General features: G+C 52.8%; 1 protein-coding gene across 3 annotated transcripts; it reads right to left on the reverse strand.

The window, feature by feature from the left end:
• Positions 1-454: 454 nt before the first annotated feature.
• Amotl2 (angiomotin like 2) lies at positions 455-15,329 on the reverse strand. 3 transcript variants are annotated; one of them, XM_051206123.1, is made up of 10 exons: positions 15,308-15,329; positions 11,773-12,565; positions 8,808-9,102; positions 7,800-7,944; positions 7,446-7,538; positions 4,875-5,170; positions 3,873-4,180; positions 3,284-3,498; positions 2,660-2,836; positions 455-1,940 (listed from the first exon to the last, which is right to left on the reverse strand). In XM_051206123.1, exons 1-10 carry the CDS (start codon positions 15,312-15,314, stop codon positions 1,882-1,884), a joined length of 2,388 nt encoding a protein of 795 aa, XP_051062080.1. In that variant the 5' UTR covers positions 15,315-15,329; the 3' UTR covers positions 455-1,881. The 3 variants fall into 3 exon arrangements, with proteins under 3 accessions (XP_051062080.1, XP_051062089.1, XP_051062096.1); XM_051206132.1 differs by lacking the exon at positions 15,308-15,329 and adding an exon at positions 14,846-14,995; XM_051206139.1 differs by lacking the exon at positions 15,308-15,329 and adding an exon at positions 14,081-14,173.
• Positions 15,330-16,053: the final 724 nt, after the last annotated feature.

Below are 16,053 nucleotides of genomic sequence, written 5' to 3' on the forward strand. Positions count from 1 at the left end.
TCCCTTTTCTCATCCTTGCAAATAACCACTCTTGTAGCTGGAGGTCACACACACCTGTAAAGCTGCTAGTAGGGAGGCCAAGGCAGGAGAATTTCTAGTTTGAGGTAAATTTAGACTCAGACCTACACTGTCTCAATCAATAAATAAAATAAACAGATAGACATTTCTCCTTGTAAGTTTTTTTTTTATTAAAATACTGTCATACCCAGTGGAATGCAACAGCAATCCTGGTACAGGGTGGCGTGTAACAAAACAGCCATGTTTACACTTTAAATATTCACGATAACTTAAACACACAGACACACGTCATGGTCTTTGGCAGAAAATGTTCACAGCAACAAAAAATACTTTAAAAAAAGAAATACCAAATATTAATCCAAAATATATTAAGTTGTTTTTTTTTTCTTTCACAATTTTTTTTTGCCTTTTTTCCCCTCCCTTTTTTTTTCTTAACTTTTATCTTTGTAAACAATGCACATGAACCAGATGTATTTTTCAGCTTTACACAGGGGTAGGGGGATTAAAAAAATATGCAATTGCCCAGCAAATGCAAATGTTTAAAAAGGAAACTCAGAGAACCATGGGAACAAAACAACAAATAGAACTTGAAGACAGTGAAAGAAAAACAAACAAAACAAGCAAAGATTCAAGGAGGAAACACAAAAGCTCTGACACCCACCAATAGCTTTGTGAGCTGAAATGGGGGGTTACTTTAAGACCAAAGTCAAAGTCACTGCTGCTGGTAGGCTGCCATGTGCAGGGTACTTCACCCAGTTCCAAGTAGTTGGCCCTGCTTCAGGGCTGGGGCACCAGAAACGTGAGGAGCCAGCCTCGTGGGTGCCACTTTGCGATGGGGCACCACGGTGAGGACTTGTCTTTTTTAAGCTCACTGATCCATTTTTTCACCAGCATAGCTCCCTCTCCCAGTCCCTGCTGGTGGGAACTAGCACACTTATGAGAACAACCTCTCCAGTTTCTTCAAAGAGAACCTGGTGCTGGGCATGACAGATGTCCACATGTGGCGGCTCATTGCATCTGGCTCAGTTTATAACCAAAGGGACAGGATGTCGCAGGGACAGGAGCTGTGGAGCCACTCAGAAAGGCTGGTGACAAGAGTCCCATGGGCACTGAACACAGGGGTTTAAAATGGAGGAAGGGCAACCAGCATCAAACTCCATGGCCGAGCACGGGGGGCGGAAGAACATCTGGCAGACCCATCAGATGTTTCAAGAGCCGCGGCAGCAGGGGCAGGCAGCACAGCCTTGGAAGGAGAATCTGAACCAGCATGCTTAGTCTTCTGTTCCCAAGGAAGGAGAATTATATACAAAACACACTGTCCTGCAGGCCCCTCAAATGGCCTCTAACCTACTCCCAAGCGACAGGCGTGCTGGTGGTTCCCAAAAGGCTCACACTCCCAATAGACCTCCGAAATTCAAGTCTTAGTGACCTGAAGGAGGTAGTGAAGAGCAGATGGGCTTGGCTGGGGCCACATTTAACCACAGAGCACCATGGCTGGCCTGGCTATCCCGGCAGACCACCCGATCAGTGCCCAGCCATCCTCGGGAATCAGACGCCACTCCCCTTTCCCTTCATGCCTGAATACAAACGGGCAGGCCGGAGGGCAGCTCCTTTCTGCTCCAGCAACAGACGTTGGGCAGCAGGGGAAATCTGGCTCTTCCTTGCTTATGGGCATGGGAGGAATATAGGCCAAGAAGCAGTCTTCTGGGGCCGCAGACTTTTCTAGGTCCCCTCTAGGGCTCCTCTCTGAGCTTCATGCACCACACCATCAATGGTTGGAGAAAGTGAGGCATACATTTGAAGACCGCTGGGTTGCCAGGGGGAGGCCAGGAGTCAGGGTCCCCAAGGCACCACCTCTTTCCTTCAGATCAGTATTTCCACCATGTCTGACAGGTCCTGAACTCTGGTTGCAGCCACAGAGTCTAGAGAAAGACAAGAAGACAACAGGGCTATGCTGTGAGCATTATCCACTTGTTCTTTTTTAGCTCAACACATTTTAACTAAGACAGGATCTTTCTTCATCAGATTCCCTCCCCTAAGCTGCCCCAGTCCTCAGATTCCTCTTAACTTGGTCAACTAAGCACAATGCTGTGCTCCCTCCCCTTGGCTGGGGCCTAGATGGCGCAGGAAGTATGCCTGTGTTTAGACTCTGAACAGGCTAGAATGATCAGTGGAGGGGTGCCCCCAGGGTTAGAAGCAGGCTGTAGCATTCTTGTCATGCCTGTGGTTTTCTGAGATCATGAGGCACACACAGGCAGCTATGTAAGGGTGAATGTGAGATCAGAGTAGAAGGAGAAAAGGCTTCTCAAGTTCCTCTTTTCTGGACTCTTCCAATAGCTTCCCAACTCAATATCACCATCAAGGTCACTTGCCAAGCTCCATTATCTTAGATATCTGGACTGGCAGGACATGCAAGGAAAACTCTGGAGGCACAGTGCCTTCTGATGGGGTGCTTTCTTTCTCAACTACAGGTCTGCCTCCCATTGAGGGGTTTCATGCCTCCAACAACCCTCAGTTCACACTGTGGGGCTTCCCACGGTGGATGAGTTTGGGGAAAATGTGTATTCCAGTTGACACCTACGGTGTCCTTAGCTCCCACCTAACACACAGGTCAGGGGAAGGGGTGGGGGGCAGTGCTTACCCAGAGAGGCTGTCCTTTGGCTATTGCTACACCCCAGGAGGCTCTCGGTTTCTGAGGCTAAGCAGGCAGAGGTACTGTCTGCAGGGCCTTCGGTCTGGGTGCTCCCATCTCTGCTCCCGTGTTTGGTGTGGGTGGGGAGAGGAGCTGTGGCTGGGAGCTCCTCTGCTGGTACACGGTCTGTAGGAAAGAAAGGAGAGTGATGGATACAGCCTGACGTAGGAGACAAGGTCCCCGATGAAGACAATCCCAAGCAAACTCAAAGCACTGAGCTACTCCCAAGTTGCAAGATGTCTGGTAAAATGAAAGGCTCCCTTTTTGGAATGGGAATAAGTGGGGTTAAGTTAGGTGCCAATGCTTGACACCCCTTCTTTGTAGCTGAAATCTAGGACTTCTTAGTATTTGCTTAGGAACAGTAGTAACTTGCCTACATCTGTAATCAACTGGAGGCCTAGCACCCACTTTATACTAGGAGGCCCCCTGTGGGTTTCAGGGTCATGGGAGCCAAAGGTTCCCCAGAAGGGCCAGGAAGCCATGGTTTCAGAAGGCCTGTATCCTAAGAGTCTGGTGTCGTGCTGTTAAACATTCCTCCAATTCCTCTCCACCCCACTGCAAGCCTCCTCATACCTACTGTCAGCCGGGCAGGTGCATCATTTTGCCGATCGCTGGATGAGAGCCCTTGCCAGCCCTGAATCCCCACTGCAGCCGCAAAGATGGATGGCACAGATTTGGCAGGACGCAGGGTGCCCTGGGTAGCCTTGCCAGGGTCTTTCCTGGAACGCTGCTGAAGGACCTTGATCACTGCATCCTTTTCTAGGATCTGAGCATGGAGCACCTTCAACCTGTGGGAGGCCACACTGTCAGACCCACAGACCCTGCGTTCTAGTCACCTCACATAAGTTGGGAGGAGACTCAAACATTCCTCTTGCCCTTGGGAGGCTCGGCGATGGATGTTCTCTGAGCCCACCTCATTGCAAGAGTCAGGTCCTAGTGCTAGTAGCAAGCAAGAGGACCCATAATGGCCAAACCTTGGATGGTACCAATCCACCTCCCGCCTGAGCACAGAAGGGATTCACTGAGGGAATCAACTGTTTATAATTTCTGGAATGCCGAACATTCTGGAGCTGCCGAGGGTAGGGCCCTTTGTCCCAGTCCAGGGACAGAGGACTGGGTACCACCACCCCACCCCAGATGCCCTTGCCTGACTCTATAGTACCTGCTCTCCATCTCTTGGTGCCTGTGGTTGCCTGCCAGCAGGCCCTCGTTGAAACTGCTGCTGGGCGAGGGCTGGGGAGAGTGTCTGATGAGAGTCGAGTCGCGCTGCGCTGCCGCAGTAGCAGCCGCATCCATGGCAAATTGCCTCATGGCTCGTTCCTCCAAATACTTTTGTTCCCACTTGGTCATGTCAGCCTCTAAAGCCAGGATCTGTTCTTCCTTCTCCCTCAGTTGTTCTGACAGCCGCAGGGCACTGAGCTCAGTAGATCCACCATTGCTGCCGCCACCAGTGAGGGTGCCTGCCTGTCTCTGTAGAGCAAGGAATACCACGGTCAAGGGTAAAGGCTGGGCTGCGTGGGACTTTGGCCCTTATGCTTGTGTGAAGACCTTAACACATGCATACCTTGTTCAGTCATTTGCAGCATACATTCCCCCTTCCTACTTCCACCCAGAGACACAGGGGATAACAAAGGTCCTCACATTCTCTCCCAGTTTATGGTAGCCAGGGGCACACGGGCACGTATGACTAGGAAAGCAATCCTCTGAATGGGAGTGGGAATATGAGCGGTAATCACATTGGAACAAGTAAGTTTTGGTCCCCCTCCTTCTATGACAGGGTACGGTTGGGTGTGGACACAGAGCTCCATCTGGTTTGTAAACAGCAAGAAATATTTATGTCCAAATACGTAGCAAGCATACGCTAAGGGCTCAGACATCTACTTCCTATCTTGGGAAGAGAAGAGAGGTGAGGGTGGTCCAGTCTTCTGCATGACAGTCTTAACGACTACTTTCTGGTACTGAGGTGCCAATCTCTGCCACTGTCATGGTAAGACTTAACAAGTCCCCCAAACCCGAACATAGACCACATGGCAGAGCCTTGGCTGTCCAAGATGACTGAGAGGGACGTGGAGCAATCATCTTTCCCAGGGGACAATGACTAGAGACCAGGGGTTCCTTGGATTCTGCCCAGCTCAGCCAGCTACACAGGTCTTCTTGGGCTCACCTGCTGTGCACGAAGGGCTTTGAGTTCCTGCTCCAGGCGCGTGCGCAGACGCAGCTCCAGCTGCTCCCGTTTCTCACAGGCGGCCTGCAACTGTCCCAGAGCCTGCTGCAGCCGCTCCACCTTCTCCACGTAGGCCTGCTTTTTGCGTAGCTCCTCCTCAGCCCGGGCAGCGCGGCTCTGCGCATTACCCAGAGCCTGCTCCAGCAGTTCTGCTCGTCGCCGTTGGTCCTCGATGGCACCACGCAGCAGCGCCATCTCCCGCTCCAGCTTCTCCTGTTCCTGCTGCTGCTCATAGCCTGTGGGGGAGACAAAGAGGAGTAGTGACAGGTGACGGTGGCCACACTCACCCACTATTGGGCTCTGTGCCGACAATTGCCGCTCACCCACCAACCTCTTGACACTCCTGGAAGTGGTGTGTTGCATTTCAGTAAGATGCAGGTTCGGAGTAAATAGCAGAGCCTGACTCTATGACCCTTGCTGTAACAACTGGGCTAAATGGTCTCTTATCTGGGACACAGCTTGAATTGGGCCAGATATGGTCATCACCGAAACATATACAGTTTTCCTTAGGCTTCATGATGACTAGAGACTGGTCAGGTGGGAACTGAGCCAGCCTTTTATAGATTAGGGAGCTATAACAGCAAAGTCATTGTTCAAGCAGGAAGAAGGGGGCAGGCACTTTTCACATCTTATCCCACTCAGTCTCCCAGGTAGGATTTGTGGTTCTTGATTTACAGAGGAAGAAACAAAGGAGCCAAATGGCTGGCCGCGGAGCAACAGCTATGTCTGGCTATGTGTACAGTTCTTGCCCCCAAGTTTTGGCTCTGGAACGTAGCCTGCAGACTGGAGCCTCTCCTGCTCAGTACCCATGTCTTTCCATGGTCCCGGGACCCACATATAGGTACTCAGGCCCACAATAGAATTCTAACCCTGCAGCACAACGATAATGGTGCTAATCCAAAGACTCGAATCCGGCTATCTCTGACCACTTTGCTAATTGCTTGGGAGGAGCTCTGCTCAGAGAATCTCTCCATCTAAATGGGTCAAGGCCAGAACACAGACTTCTCTAAGTGATGTTCTAGGCCTACAACCCACCTCAAAGCACTTGCCCTTTGGGTGTCTCTGGCTGCTCAACTTAAGAGTGGCAGCCTATTTCTCTGGAGACCAGAAGTACAACTTCTAAGATGCCTTGGTAGGGAGTGGAAGGCTAAGCCTGCTTAGCAGGCGCCCCACATTCAGGATCCAGCCACCCTTTGTGTTCACCCTCTCTCCTCCCAAAGCCAGGCCGGGCGCCACCGGGGCCGAAGGGCGCCACTGTCAGGCTCACATGGGAGGGAACGGAGGGGGACCAGCCGGGAGCGGAACAGCCCAGAGGCTCTGGAATGCCAGGCATCCAGGTCACCCGCGGCTGCGAGATTAATGGCTCCAGCAAGAAGCCAAGAACAGCCTGGCGCTAGCTCGCTCCCCGGGGAGCGGAAACGCCTCCCGGCTGCTTCTGCCCCCCTCCCCCTCTGCAGGCTTCCAGAAACCCTAAGACTTCATTTCTTTGCCAAAGCCTGGGCCCAAAAGCCACCCTTCCTACTAGAGCACCCCCAATCTCCTTTCCCCTAGCAGTCGGTCCTCTGCAGACTCCCAAGGGCAACCCCTAGGCGACACACCTCCTTCCCCCTCACCTACGTTCCAGAGACCTTTAGCCACCGTCACCTCATTTTGAAAGGTAGTGGATAGCCCAAGTCTTACCCAACCTGAGCCCATTTCCTGCCAAAGGCTGATTAGCAAGCTCTGAGGGCCCTAAGTCCTTGAAGCAAGAAGAGGGCACTGGCAGCCAGGAGTTGTCCTTTCCTCTCTAGATAACCCTTAACAAAGTAATTTCCTCCCTTCTTACCTACAAAGCTGCCATTCTCCCTCAGTGTCTGATACCCCCTCCTTCCCTGCAGCCCTGCTTTTGCTGTTCCCACAGATGTCCCCCATCCCACCAGGGGCTTCCTAATCACCAATCTCCAGGATCACTTTTTCCCTTGAACCTGTGGGAACCTGCTCCAGCCTTAAGCTTATCTCACCTCCCTGCCATTTTTCTGGGTGAGTTCCCACCCGCCTCTGCCCAACACTGGCCCAGTGCTTAGCTCAATTCTGCTAATGAAGGAATGAATGGATTAGTCTGTAAAGCCTCCAGGATGCCTGGGCCTCCCTGTTTACAGAGAAGCCTGAATGCTTTCTTTAGACTGTAGCTGTGGCTATCCCAGGACCCTCCACCAATTCTAATGTGCTCTGCAGCTTCATGTATCCCCAGCCTCTCTGTTGCCTGGCATTCCTAGGAAACTCTGAAGATCCCTCATTGTCCTCTAGTTAACTACTGCCAAGGTCACTCCTGTGTGGCTCAGCCAGTCACTGGTTCCTAGCGCCTGTTCATCTTCAGAAACCACTCTTTCCCACAGCAGGCATTCAGGAAATCTGTTCCTCAAGTGCCTCTCTGCAAGGAAGTGGGTTAACCCTCGAAGGGAACGGACTGGGGTCACAGTGGTCTCATTGCTTGTACAGACAGCTAGGTTTCTTAGCAGGTCCCCTACTTACTCTGAGCAAGCAGCTTGGCCACCATGTCCTGACTGCCCGCCTGGGCTTCCTGTGTCTTGCTTGCCAGGTGGCGATTTGCAGATTCCAATCTCTCTGTTTCAAATAAAGAGATGTTTTAGTGTCAAGGGATGTTGCGAGCCTGAGGTTTATCCTGGGGTTCTGTGAGCCTGTATCCTCCAAACTGGGGATGAGCTTATAGAAGTCTCTGCTCAGATCAGGGACCAATGATGGAGACTCATGAAAGCCTCTACAGTACAGAACAGAGATTCTAAATTCCTCCCCCCCCAAAAAAAACACATCTCCAAAGTCTTCAGATGTCCTCCTAGCTCCCTGACCCACAAGCCAAGTTCTCACCTCTAAGATCGCGGTTGAAGTCCTGCAACCGCCTCATCTCACTGTCCATCTTGCTCCTCATAGTCTTCTCCAGGACCTCCCGCTTGGAAGAGGTCCTCATCAGGCTCTCATGGGCCTCAGAGAGCCGCTGAATTTCATTTTCCAGCTGTAAAAGGCAGACAACAAACTAAATGACAAGAAGGGTCCCAGGGAGTGAATGAGGCTGGCTCTATAGGGCAATAATCACTAGGCTGCAGCCTCCTAGGTAGGGCAGACTGCTGGGACTGGATGCTGCCTGGACCCAGACAGAGCTAGATGCTCTTCAAGGGGTCTACCTCCAGCCTGCCCCATAGCTAATGTTTATAAGAAGCATTTCATTTCTGCCTAACATTGTCTGATAATCTGAGTGCAAAGGACCAGGGATGAGCATATTCTAGTTGGTTCAAACTATCCAGAACACTGTAGATAGACAGTACTGGAAGGCCTGCGGCTATTGCTAAAACTGAACCTTAGTACACAACTGGCTATGCTTCACTAAGGAAAGGGGGGCACCAGACCCCAGCCTGAGCTGCCTCTGACCAGAGCATGTGGCTGCCCCTCCCACTTGGAAGCCACAGGTCTTACACGTGCTCCTAGCTGGCTTGCTATGCCAACACATTGCTTTTTCTTTTCCCTAAGAGGAGGGGCTTTCTCTTTGGCCAGGGCTGGCCTGGAACAGACTGGCTGTTGTGTGGGCGCACAAAGGGCTCTCTGTGGGAGGTGTCCACAGGAGGGGTTGTGCAGGGTGGGGGTGCAAGTGTGCAGAGAGCTAGTGAATGAGTTCTTTCTAACACCACTGGCCAGCAACTGCTCATGCACCAGGGCAAACTGCTCGGCTGTTCCTCAGCTGTCTGCAGTGAGCTGGGGGTGTTTGGGGGGGGGGGTGGATGTAAGACAGGATTTCGGGCAAGAAGCAGCCTGATCTGTCCCCTTGCTCCTCTGCCTCCCTCAGCATCCACCCCCACCCCACCCAGCTCTAGGGGTCTCTACCTTCTCTATGCGGCTGGATTTCTCTGCAGTGCTCTCCAGCTCTCTCTGCAGTCTCTCATTGTCCCTCTGCAGCCTGGCATTCTCCCTCAGGACACTCTCCATCTGGGCCAGGTGGGCACTGCCAGAGGTGGCCTGGGAACTTGCTGGCCCCTCCACTGAAGGTGGACTGAAGGAGCTTGGGGGACCATGGCCTAGAGCGGCAGGATGAAGGGCTGGGGAGTGCTCCTGGGGCTGCTGCAGATACTGGTATTGCTGCTGCTGGAGGAACACTGGCGGTACTTGGGCCTGGAGGATCCTGGAAAAGAAGAGGCAAAGCTCAGAGACCGAGACAGACAGACAGACAGACAGACAGACACGCGCACACACACACACACGCTGGCTATTACTATTGCCAATAACTGATTGAGCCTCCCCGTGTTAGGCAGCCACCAGTGGGAAGGGCCTATGCCACATGGTATCTGCCTGAGACAGGAAAGGGGCAGAGAAATAGACCAGTGTGGGATGGGAAGTGCTGTAGCATCTGGGTGCTTGTTCTGTTCACAGCTGCCCCATTGTGGCTAAGGTCTTAGGGATCAGCCCAAGCAACCCTGGGCATCCTAGGGCATGTACAGCTTAAATAATCTTTAAAATGCACCTTGACCTTTCCAATTGACAGACGGTCCTTTTGGATGGAACCCACACAGTTTTCCAGGTCTAGAGGCTGAACTCTGGTTAAATCAAATAAAGCAGCTCACTTGAGTTTTCTCCTCCTGGCTTCAGGGTCCTGCTACCCACAACCATGAAATTCTTTCCCAAGACCTCTGCTAAGATTAGGGCAGGGAGGCAGGTGCTGAGCTCAGCCTAACAAATAGGGATTTCAGCCCCAGCTGCTGGGCCTTCAGCAATGAGTCCCTTGGCTGCCCAGTGTCATGTCACCTTTGTCTGCTAAGTCACAAGGGTCCCTGGCCACAAAAGTGAGGCCTGACAGAGTGGCCAGTAGACAACAGGCACCCACTTCTGAACAAGGGGCCACCTCTGGATTAGCTCAACAGCAGGGTGCAAGGCAGGGCTCTCTGTCACCCGCTGGCATAGGTGTACCACATCCTTAGGCAAGGGAAGAACAAAGTAAGCCAAGGGTACTCAAGAGAGCTTTCCTGAGGCCATTCAACTCAAAGTGTCATGGCTACTTGACTTGTACTGAGAATTTTCTAAATCCTAGAAGACTCCGCAAAGTTGGATTTTGCTTCTGGGCCCATCTCACATCCCATCTCCCATCCCCAGGGTTCCCTTGTTCTTTATTCCTCATCTGGTCAGGAAAGGCCTGCATGTGCTTTTTCCTACCGTCAGCTCCCAGGAGAGCAGGTTAGGGTGCTGTCACTGGATTGATTAGACCCTCTCTTGTTGATAAGTGTGATCACTCTCAGGGTGGCCTCAGAAAATTGTCATTCTACACACACACCCCGGCCAGGCAGACACAACTAGCATTCTTGGAGAATGATTGAGCTCCAAGAAGAATAGTGACTCCTTTCCTTTCACACTTGCTTTCCCTGCCCCTGGTTCCGCCATTTCCCCCTTCCCCCCTCCCCATCTTTTTGTTCTCCTGCAAACAGTCCACTTCCTTGCCTGGATATTATCTTTTCCTGGCAGGGTTCAATAGGGCTGGTCCGAAAGAAGAACCTCTTCCTGAACTGCCCAGAGAAGGGAGATAAGGTGGGTGTCTGGGGGTTGCGGAGGCTGAGTAAACCCATGAGGCTCCATGCCCCGTTCCTCCAGGCCAGGTCACTACTCTTTTCCAGAGTACAGAACTGGTGGGGGACGAGTGACTAAATGAAAACCCAGCAGGTGCAAAGTGAGCCAGACTTTGACCTTGAACCCAGAGCGTGTGCAAATTCTTGGGTGCCCTTGGTGGGGCTTCCTGGAACCCTGCTTCACCCCACCCCCAAGGGGGATACAGCATGGTGGCTGTTCTGTGGAAAAGGTGAAGGGCCTTGGCCGGCTGTGGCACGTGCCTCTTTAATCCCAGCACTTGGGAGGCAGAGGCAGGCAGAACTGTTCGAGGCCAGACTGGTCCACACAGAGAACTCCAGGACAGCCAGAGCCACACAGAGAAACCCTGTCTCAAAAAAACTCAAAGAGAAAAAAGAAGAGCCAGCTACGATGGAAAAGGCATCCCCTATTTCTAGGAACCTGCACTCCTGCAGCAATCTGACTTCCTGCTTGCACTCACTGGGCTCCCAGCTCCCACCATGGCTCTTGTGACCCATTCTCGAAGGCTGGTAATGTGATGTGCCTCTCTTTAAAAATATCCCACTCCCAAGACTTTACACTCAATCAAGTCAAGTCCACCAGTGTCCTGAGAGTCCACAAAAGATAAATTAACTTAAAAAAAAAAAAAAGGCTCAAGGTGACAAGTACAAAGGAAAACATAAGTAAATAACTGGTGGGCAAGGCAGCCGTGACAGAGGTGGTCACCTAGTTCTTTCAGCCCCTCTAACACAATAACAAAAGTCCTTTTTTTTCCCTTTAAAAACCTTCAGGAAGTCCCACCTTTGGCCTACTTAACTTGGAAACAGTTTGGCATTGTCTTTTGTTAGTTCTTTCTAAAAAATCTCACCTTTAAACCCCATTCCCATCCCCTGGGAACCCTCCTTACTTGAATTCTATAGACAATGCTATCTATATTTTGAGTTAAAGCAATGATGTCAGTTTCTTTTTGTCTCAGACAGGCTTGCTACGTCGCCCAGGCTGACAGTCAACTTGGGATCCTCCTGCCTCACCTAAGTGCGCTACCACGACTGGTACGACTAAGTAAAGTCAGCTGGCTAAGTCCCTCTAACCTCCAGCTCTTCCTTCTCAAGAGCAGACAGCCCCAGGAGCTGGTGTGGGTGCAGTGGGGTTGGGATCATGCCAGCTAGGATCCAAGGTATATGACCTTGGGGTTCTTCTGAGAGACTGGACTAGAAGAAATCCAGGGTGGGGTAGTCACCTGACTTCCGCATGCTGGAAGTGTGGGCTGCTTCGAGGACGGTATCTTGGGTCAGGGACAGCCGCAGTCTCATGAGCCAGTATAGCGTGTGGGTACTGAGGTGGGGGTCCACGGGGCTCTGGGCCCTCAGATGGGGGTCCTCGGGGTTGGGCACCCTGCTGGTTGCGGGCCAGCTGAGGGAAGCTGTGCGAAGAGCTCATGTGGCTGGGGACTCGAGCACCATTTCTTTCCAGGGACAACTGCAGAAGTCGTTCACTCAAGGAGCGTACATGGCCATGCCTTAGCTCCCGCAGAGCCTCATCCTGTCGTCGGCTGCCTCCTGAAGCCCCTCTAGGATCTCGGTCTCCAATATGTGGACGGGGTCCTGCCTGCTGTGCTGCGTAGTACTGTGAGTGGGCTTTGGCCTCCTCATAGGTGGGCAGCTCTTCTCCCTTGCTGGGCTGTGGGCACAGCCGGTACAGCCTGTTTTCTGCCAGGTGGGTCTCTCCACCTTGATGCTCTTGGCCCTGGGGCTCCTGCCTGGTGGCCTGCTGTAGCACCTGACTGTCTTCAGGTGGTCCGATCTCCAGGGAGGCCTGGGGGCTCCCTGTGCCCCCAGCTCCAGCTCCACCCCTCAGGGCCTGTTGCTGAATGGCCAGTAGTGTGCGGGTCTCTGTCAGGTTGCCGTAGCGCAGCTGCTCCTGGATGAGACGGTGCAGGACTGTCCCTGAGGAATCTTCCAGTGTCCTCATGCTTCTCTGGCTTGGACACACCTGCTTAGACAATGGCCAGCAGACACCTGGTCCTACAGCTCCTAAGAGACAGGGATAACAGCAATCAATGGAAGCACATGGGGGGGGGGCTCACTTGCCATAACATTCTTGTTGAGAGAGGAGGTAGGGTAGGTAGGCGGTTTTACATGGGCCCAGATGCAAGTGCCAATGTGGCCATCTATTAAATTCAGTTACTGAGCCTATGATCCTCAGTTTGTCTACTTAAAAAAAAAAAATACAGTGTGCCTCTTGGAGAAACTGAGCACCTGGTGTGTTATAAATCCTTGGCAAATGGTGATCTTGTAATGACATTAATGGAGACTTAACTGATCCTACAGAAATACAACAGAAGGGCTGGAGGGATGGCTCACCAGTTAAGGGCACTGGCTGCTCTTTCAAAGGACCTGGGTTCAATTCCCAGCACCCACATGGCAGCTCTAACATTTGTAACTCCAAGATCTGATACCCTCACACAGACATACACGCAGGAAAAACACCAATGCACATAAAGTAAAAATAAAATAATTATATATTTAAAAATAAAGACAATAGAAAAGCAGAAGGTTATCTAATGGGGACTTGCAGTCAACCACTACACCAAGCTGTCTCATGAATGACTCTAGCACAAGCCTCCATCAAATCCAACCACTTAGCAGTCCTGACCCCGGTTTACTAGCAGACGTAGCCTGGTAGAAGGAAGCCCTAAGCAAATAACCCCCATGACTCTTCAGAATGAAGATGCTTGAGCCACAGGGAGCCAAGCAGACAGACCCTGGGCTTAGCTTCTTCAAAGACTGCCTATAAAATGAATCGAGTCTCTTGGTCATTGATGACCTTAGCAGTCATTCTGCAAGGTGAGCTGCAGAAGCTGTCTGTGAATTGGCAAATGCGGCTAAAGAAACGTAACAATAGGACGATGGTTTTGTGAAGAGGCAGAGGGATGCGCTTGTAGTAACTGGAGCCAGAGACATAGACCTGCTACTTAGAAAAGCCCCTCAGAATACTTGTATGTACCCTAGGCACTTAGGGCACGGTCCCTCTGCATCTCTGTTGACATCAGAAACAACCACCTGAGCCAACTGATGGGATAATGAGGTGAGGGGGAAACGAAGGGGTGGGGGCAGGGATGCGGCCCCTTTCTGTGTCACAATGTGCCCCGCCTCAGTTTGGGAATGGAATGTTGGCAGAGCTGGGGGAAGGAAGTGAGTCCTGGGGACACCTATGCATCTATTCACTCTTCCTAGCATCTAATCCTCCCGCCTCACTGCATCCTACAATGTGTAAGGCTTTAGGAGCTTGCTTGCCCGCAGCTTTTTCTTCGCGGCATTTCCTAAGTTAATCACTGGGCTGACTCCCGCTACGGAAGATCCGGGAACGGCTAGAAGGAATGCAGAGCCTTCGCGACAGATTCCAGGCGCGCCAACTATGAGCCAAGCTCCCGGAACACGGAACATTTCCGAGGCCCTTTATCGCACATGACTCCCAATCTAAACCCCTAGATGCACAATCTTTCAAATACCTAGAGTTGAGCCATTACTAAAAACCAGCTTCCTTACCCGGGCGTTGCACCTGGGCTGCTCTGGCGCTCTGCACTCTGAAAACCGCCTTCCTAAGCAAACACGCGTTTCTGGCCTTGGCCCTCTAGCAAAAGTCCGCCAGGCCAGGACCGAACTAGCACCGATGGCTCGAACCGAACTAGCACCGATGGCTACCGGAGTGCTCCGGGCAAGCATAACCCGCAACCGCGAGAGGTCTTTAAGCATTGCGGGTCCGCCTCTTTCCCCAGACCTCTTTGTTTTCCAAATACTCTAGCGCTGACGTCACCGGGCTGGACAGCAGGCTGCATTCTTTCTAAGTGAGAGCCAGTTCGTGGCTCCGGAGAGGATTTTCCAAGGAAGACAAAGAGGAATTCTTGAGCTAGCTGAGGGTAAAAGCCACCTGTATCCCCAGTCTAGACAAAGCAGCCACCTGGACCCTGCATTCGGCAAGATAAGCCTACAGCCGATTTCCACTTGCCCCAAGCGCGAGACTCACACCCCCTAACACCGATCCTCTGTCCCTCCTCCAGTCCCCGTGGGTTGGAGAGTCATGTCCTCTTCCCCACTCAAAAACAGCGCACACCGCGGGGCTCCCCGGGCTAGACAGACGCCTAAGATCGATCCTCGAAAAGGTGTACCGCCTCCCCTTCCCTCTCCGGGAGAGGGTCGTCCACGCCAGCTCCGGTTTCCAGAAAGGCCGGGCTGATGGCGGTGTCGGCGTGCCTCTGGGGAGCGTCCCCGCTGGCCTCGCGCGCTGCCCGGAGAGCCGGACACCTTTCTTACCGCTGCGGCCCGCGGCTGCCGGCGCGCGCAGACAGGGTTCGGCTTAGGTACGTTCGGCAGTGGAGGTGCGCACTCGCCGGTGGCGCCGACGTTCTGGCTGCTACCGCCCCAGTGCGCAGCCCTTGGGTCAGCCCGCGCTGGAGGCGGCTGCTATGTCAGGAATGTGAGAGTTTCAGGTTCCCCCTCGGGATCAAAGCGAACCACAAATAACCTCTCAGCGCACCGCCCTCCTCCGCCCTCCGCCCTCCTCCCGCTCCCCGTCCCGGCCCCCGCCTTCCTCCCGGGAGGCGGTGCTGCGGCTGGCCGCTGGGCTGGCCTCAGCCTTGTCCCCTCGCCACCCTGGGCTCTGGCGACTGTGCTGCGTTCCCTGCCCCCTGCCTTACTGTCCTAGCTGTTGGAGGTGTGTTAAAACTAACTCGACCCAAGATCGCCACCCCACCACTGTCCGCTCCCGGTTCTCACCCGTCATCTCTACATGCACTGAGGATCGACTTCCAGGGATATGCCTCGCACGCCCCTCGGCTGCGGGGGGCGGGGGATCTCTAGCGTTTTGGAGATGGCGGGAGGACTGCAAAGCAGTCCACATCCGCCCAGCTTTGACCGTGCTGCAGGCAAACAGATGCTTCGGCTTGCAGCTGCCCAGCCTCTTTTCTAAGCCCTACTATTTCACCCCCCAGCGGCAAACTTTGAATTGCACTTCTATTGTTTACAAACACCTTCGCCAGCCCTTTAGATCCTGCCTCTACAGGAAGTGTGAATCTGGGTTGAAAATCTGGTGGATTTGACCCAGTACCCAAATGAATCACCCTCCACTGGGCACTAGGTCCAGCTCCTCCCCAACTCCACTCAGCTTTAAGTCTAGCACACGACGGGCCACCTCTCTCATTTCACTCGGCCATAAAATTCCAGTTTCTCTCCGACGGCGTTCTTCGTCTCTGTGATAAATAGGAAACCAAGGCTCAGAGAGTTTACACAGTTTACCTAGGGTCACACAGAGTGTAGCTGATAAGCCAGGTCTCTTTTCGTGGTCACCGGAATCCGGGCTCCCTAACCCAACAGCGCAGACCCAAGGAGTCTCTGCTTCCACCCACCTGTCCCCAGTTCCAATATCTTTTCCACCTTTCCTACACCCAGCCAGCCCTCTTTCCTGTCCGCTTCGCTGGCTCCTGCTGTTCTGTGTGGAATGCCTCCCTCCACCCCCGTCTTTT

Source organism: Phodopus roborovskii, unplaced genomic scaffold (genome assembly GCF_943737965.1).
Source record: "Phodopus roborovskii unplaced genomic scaffold, PHOROB, whole genome shotgun sequence".
NCBI lineage: Eukaryota > Metazoa > Chordata > Mammalia > Rodentia > Cricetidae > Phodopus > Phodopus roborovskii.

Excerpts from the sequence above, each read along its gene's own strand:
- Amotl2 (XM_051206123.1), bottom strand. Across the intron at positions 9,103-11,772 it reads TTCCAGCATGCGGAAGTCAG|GATCCTCCAGGCCCAAGTAC; the intron begins GTGACTACCCCA and ends CTTCTTTTCCAG. Across the intron at positions 7,539-7,799 it reads CTTCAACCGCGATCTTAGAG|AGAGATTGGAATCTGCAAAT; the intron begins GTGAGAACTTGG and ends TATTTGAAACAG.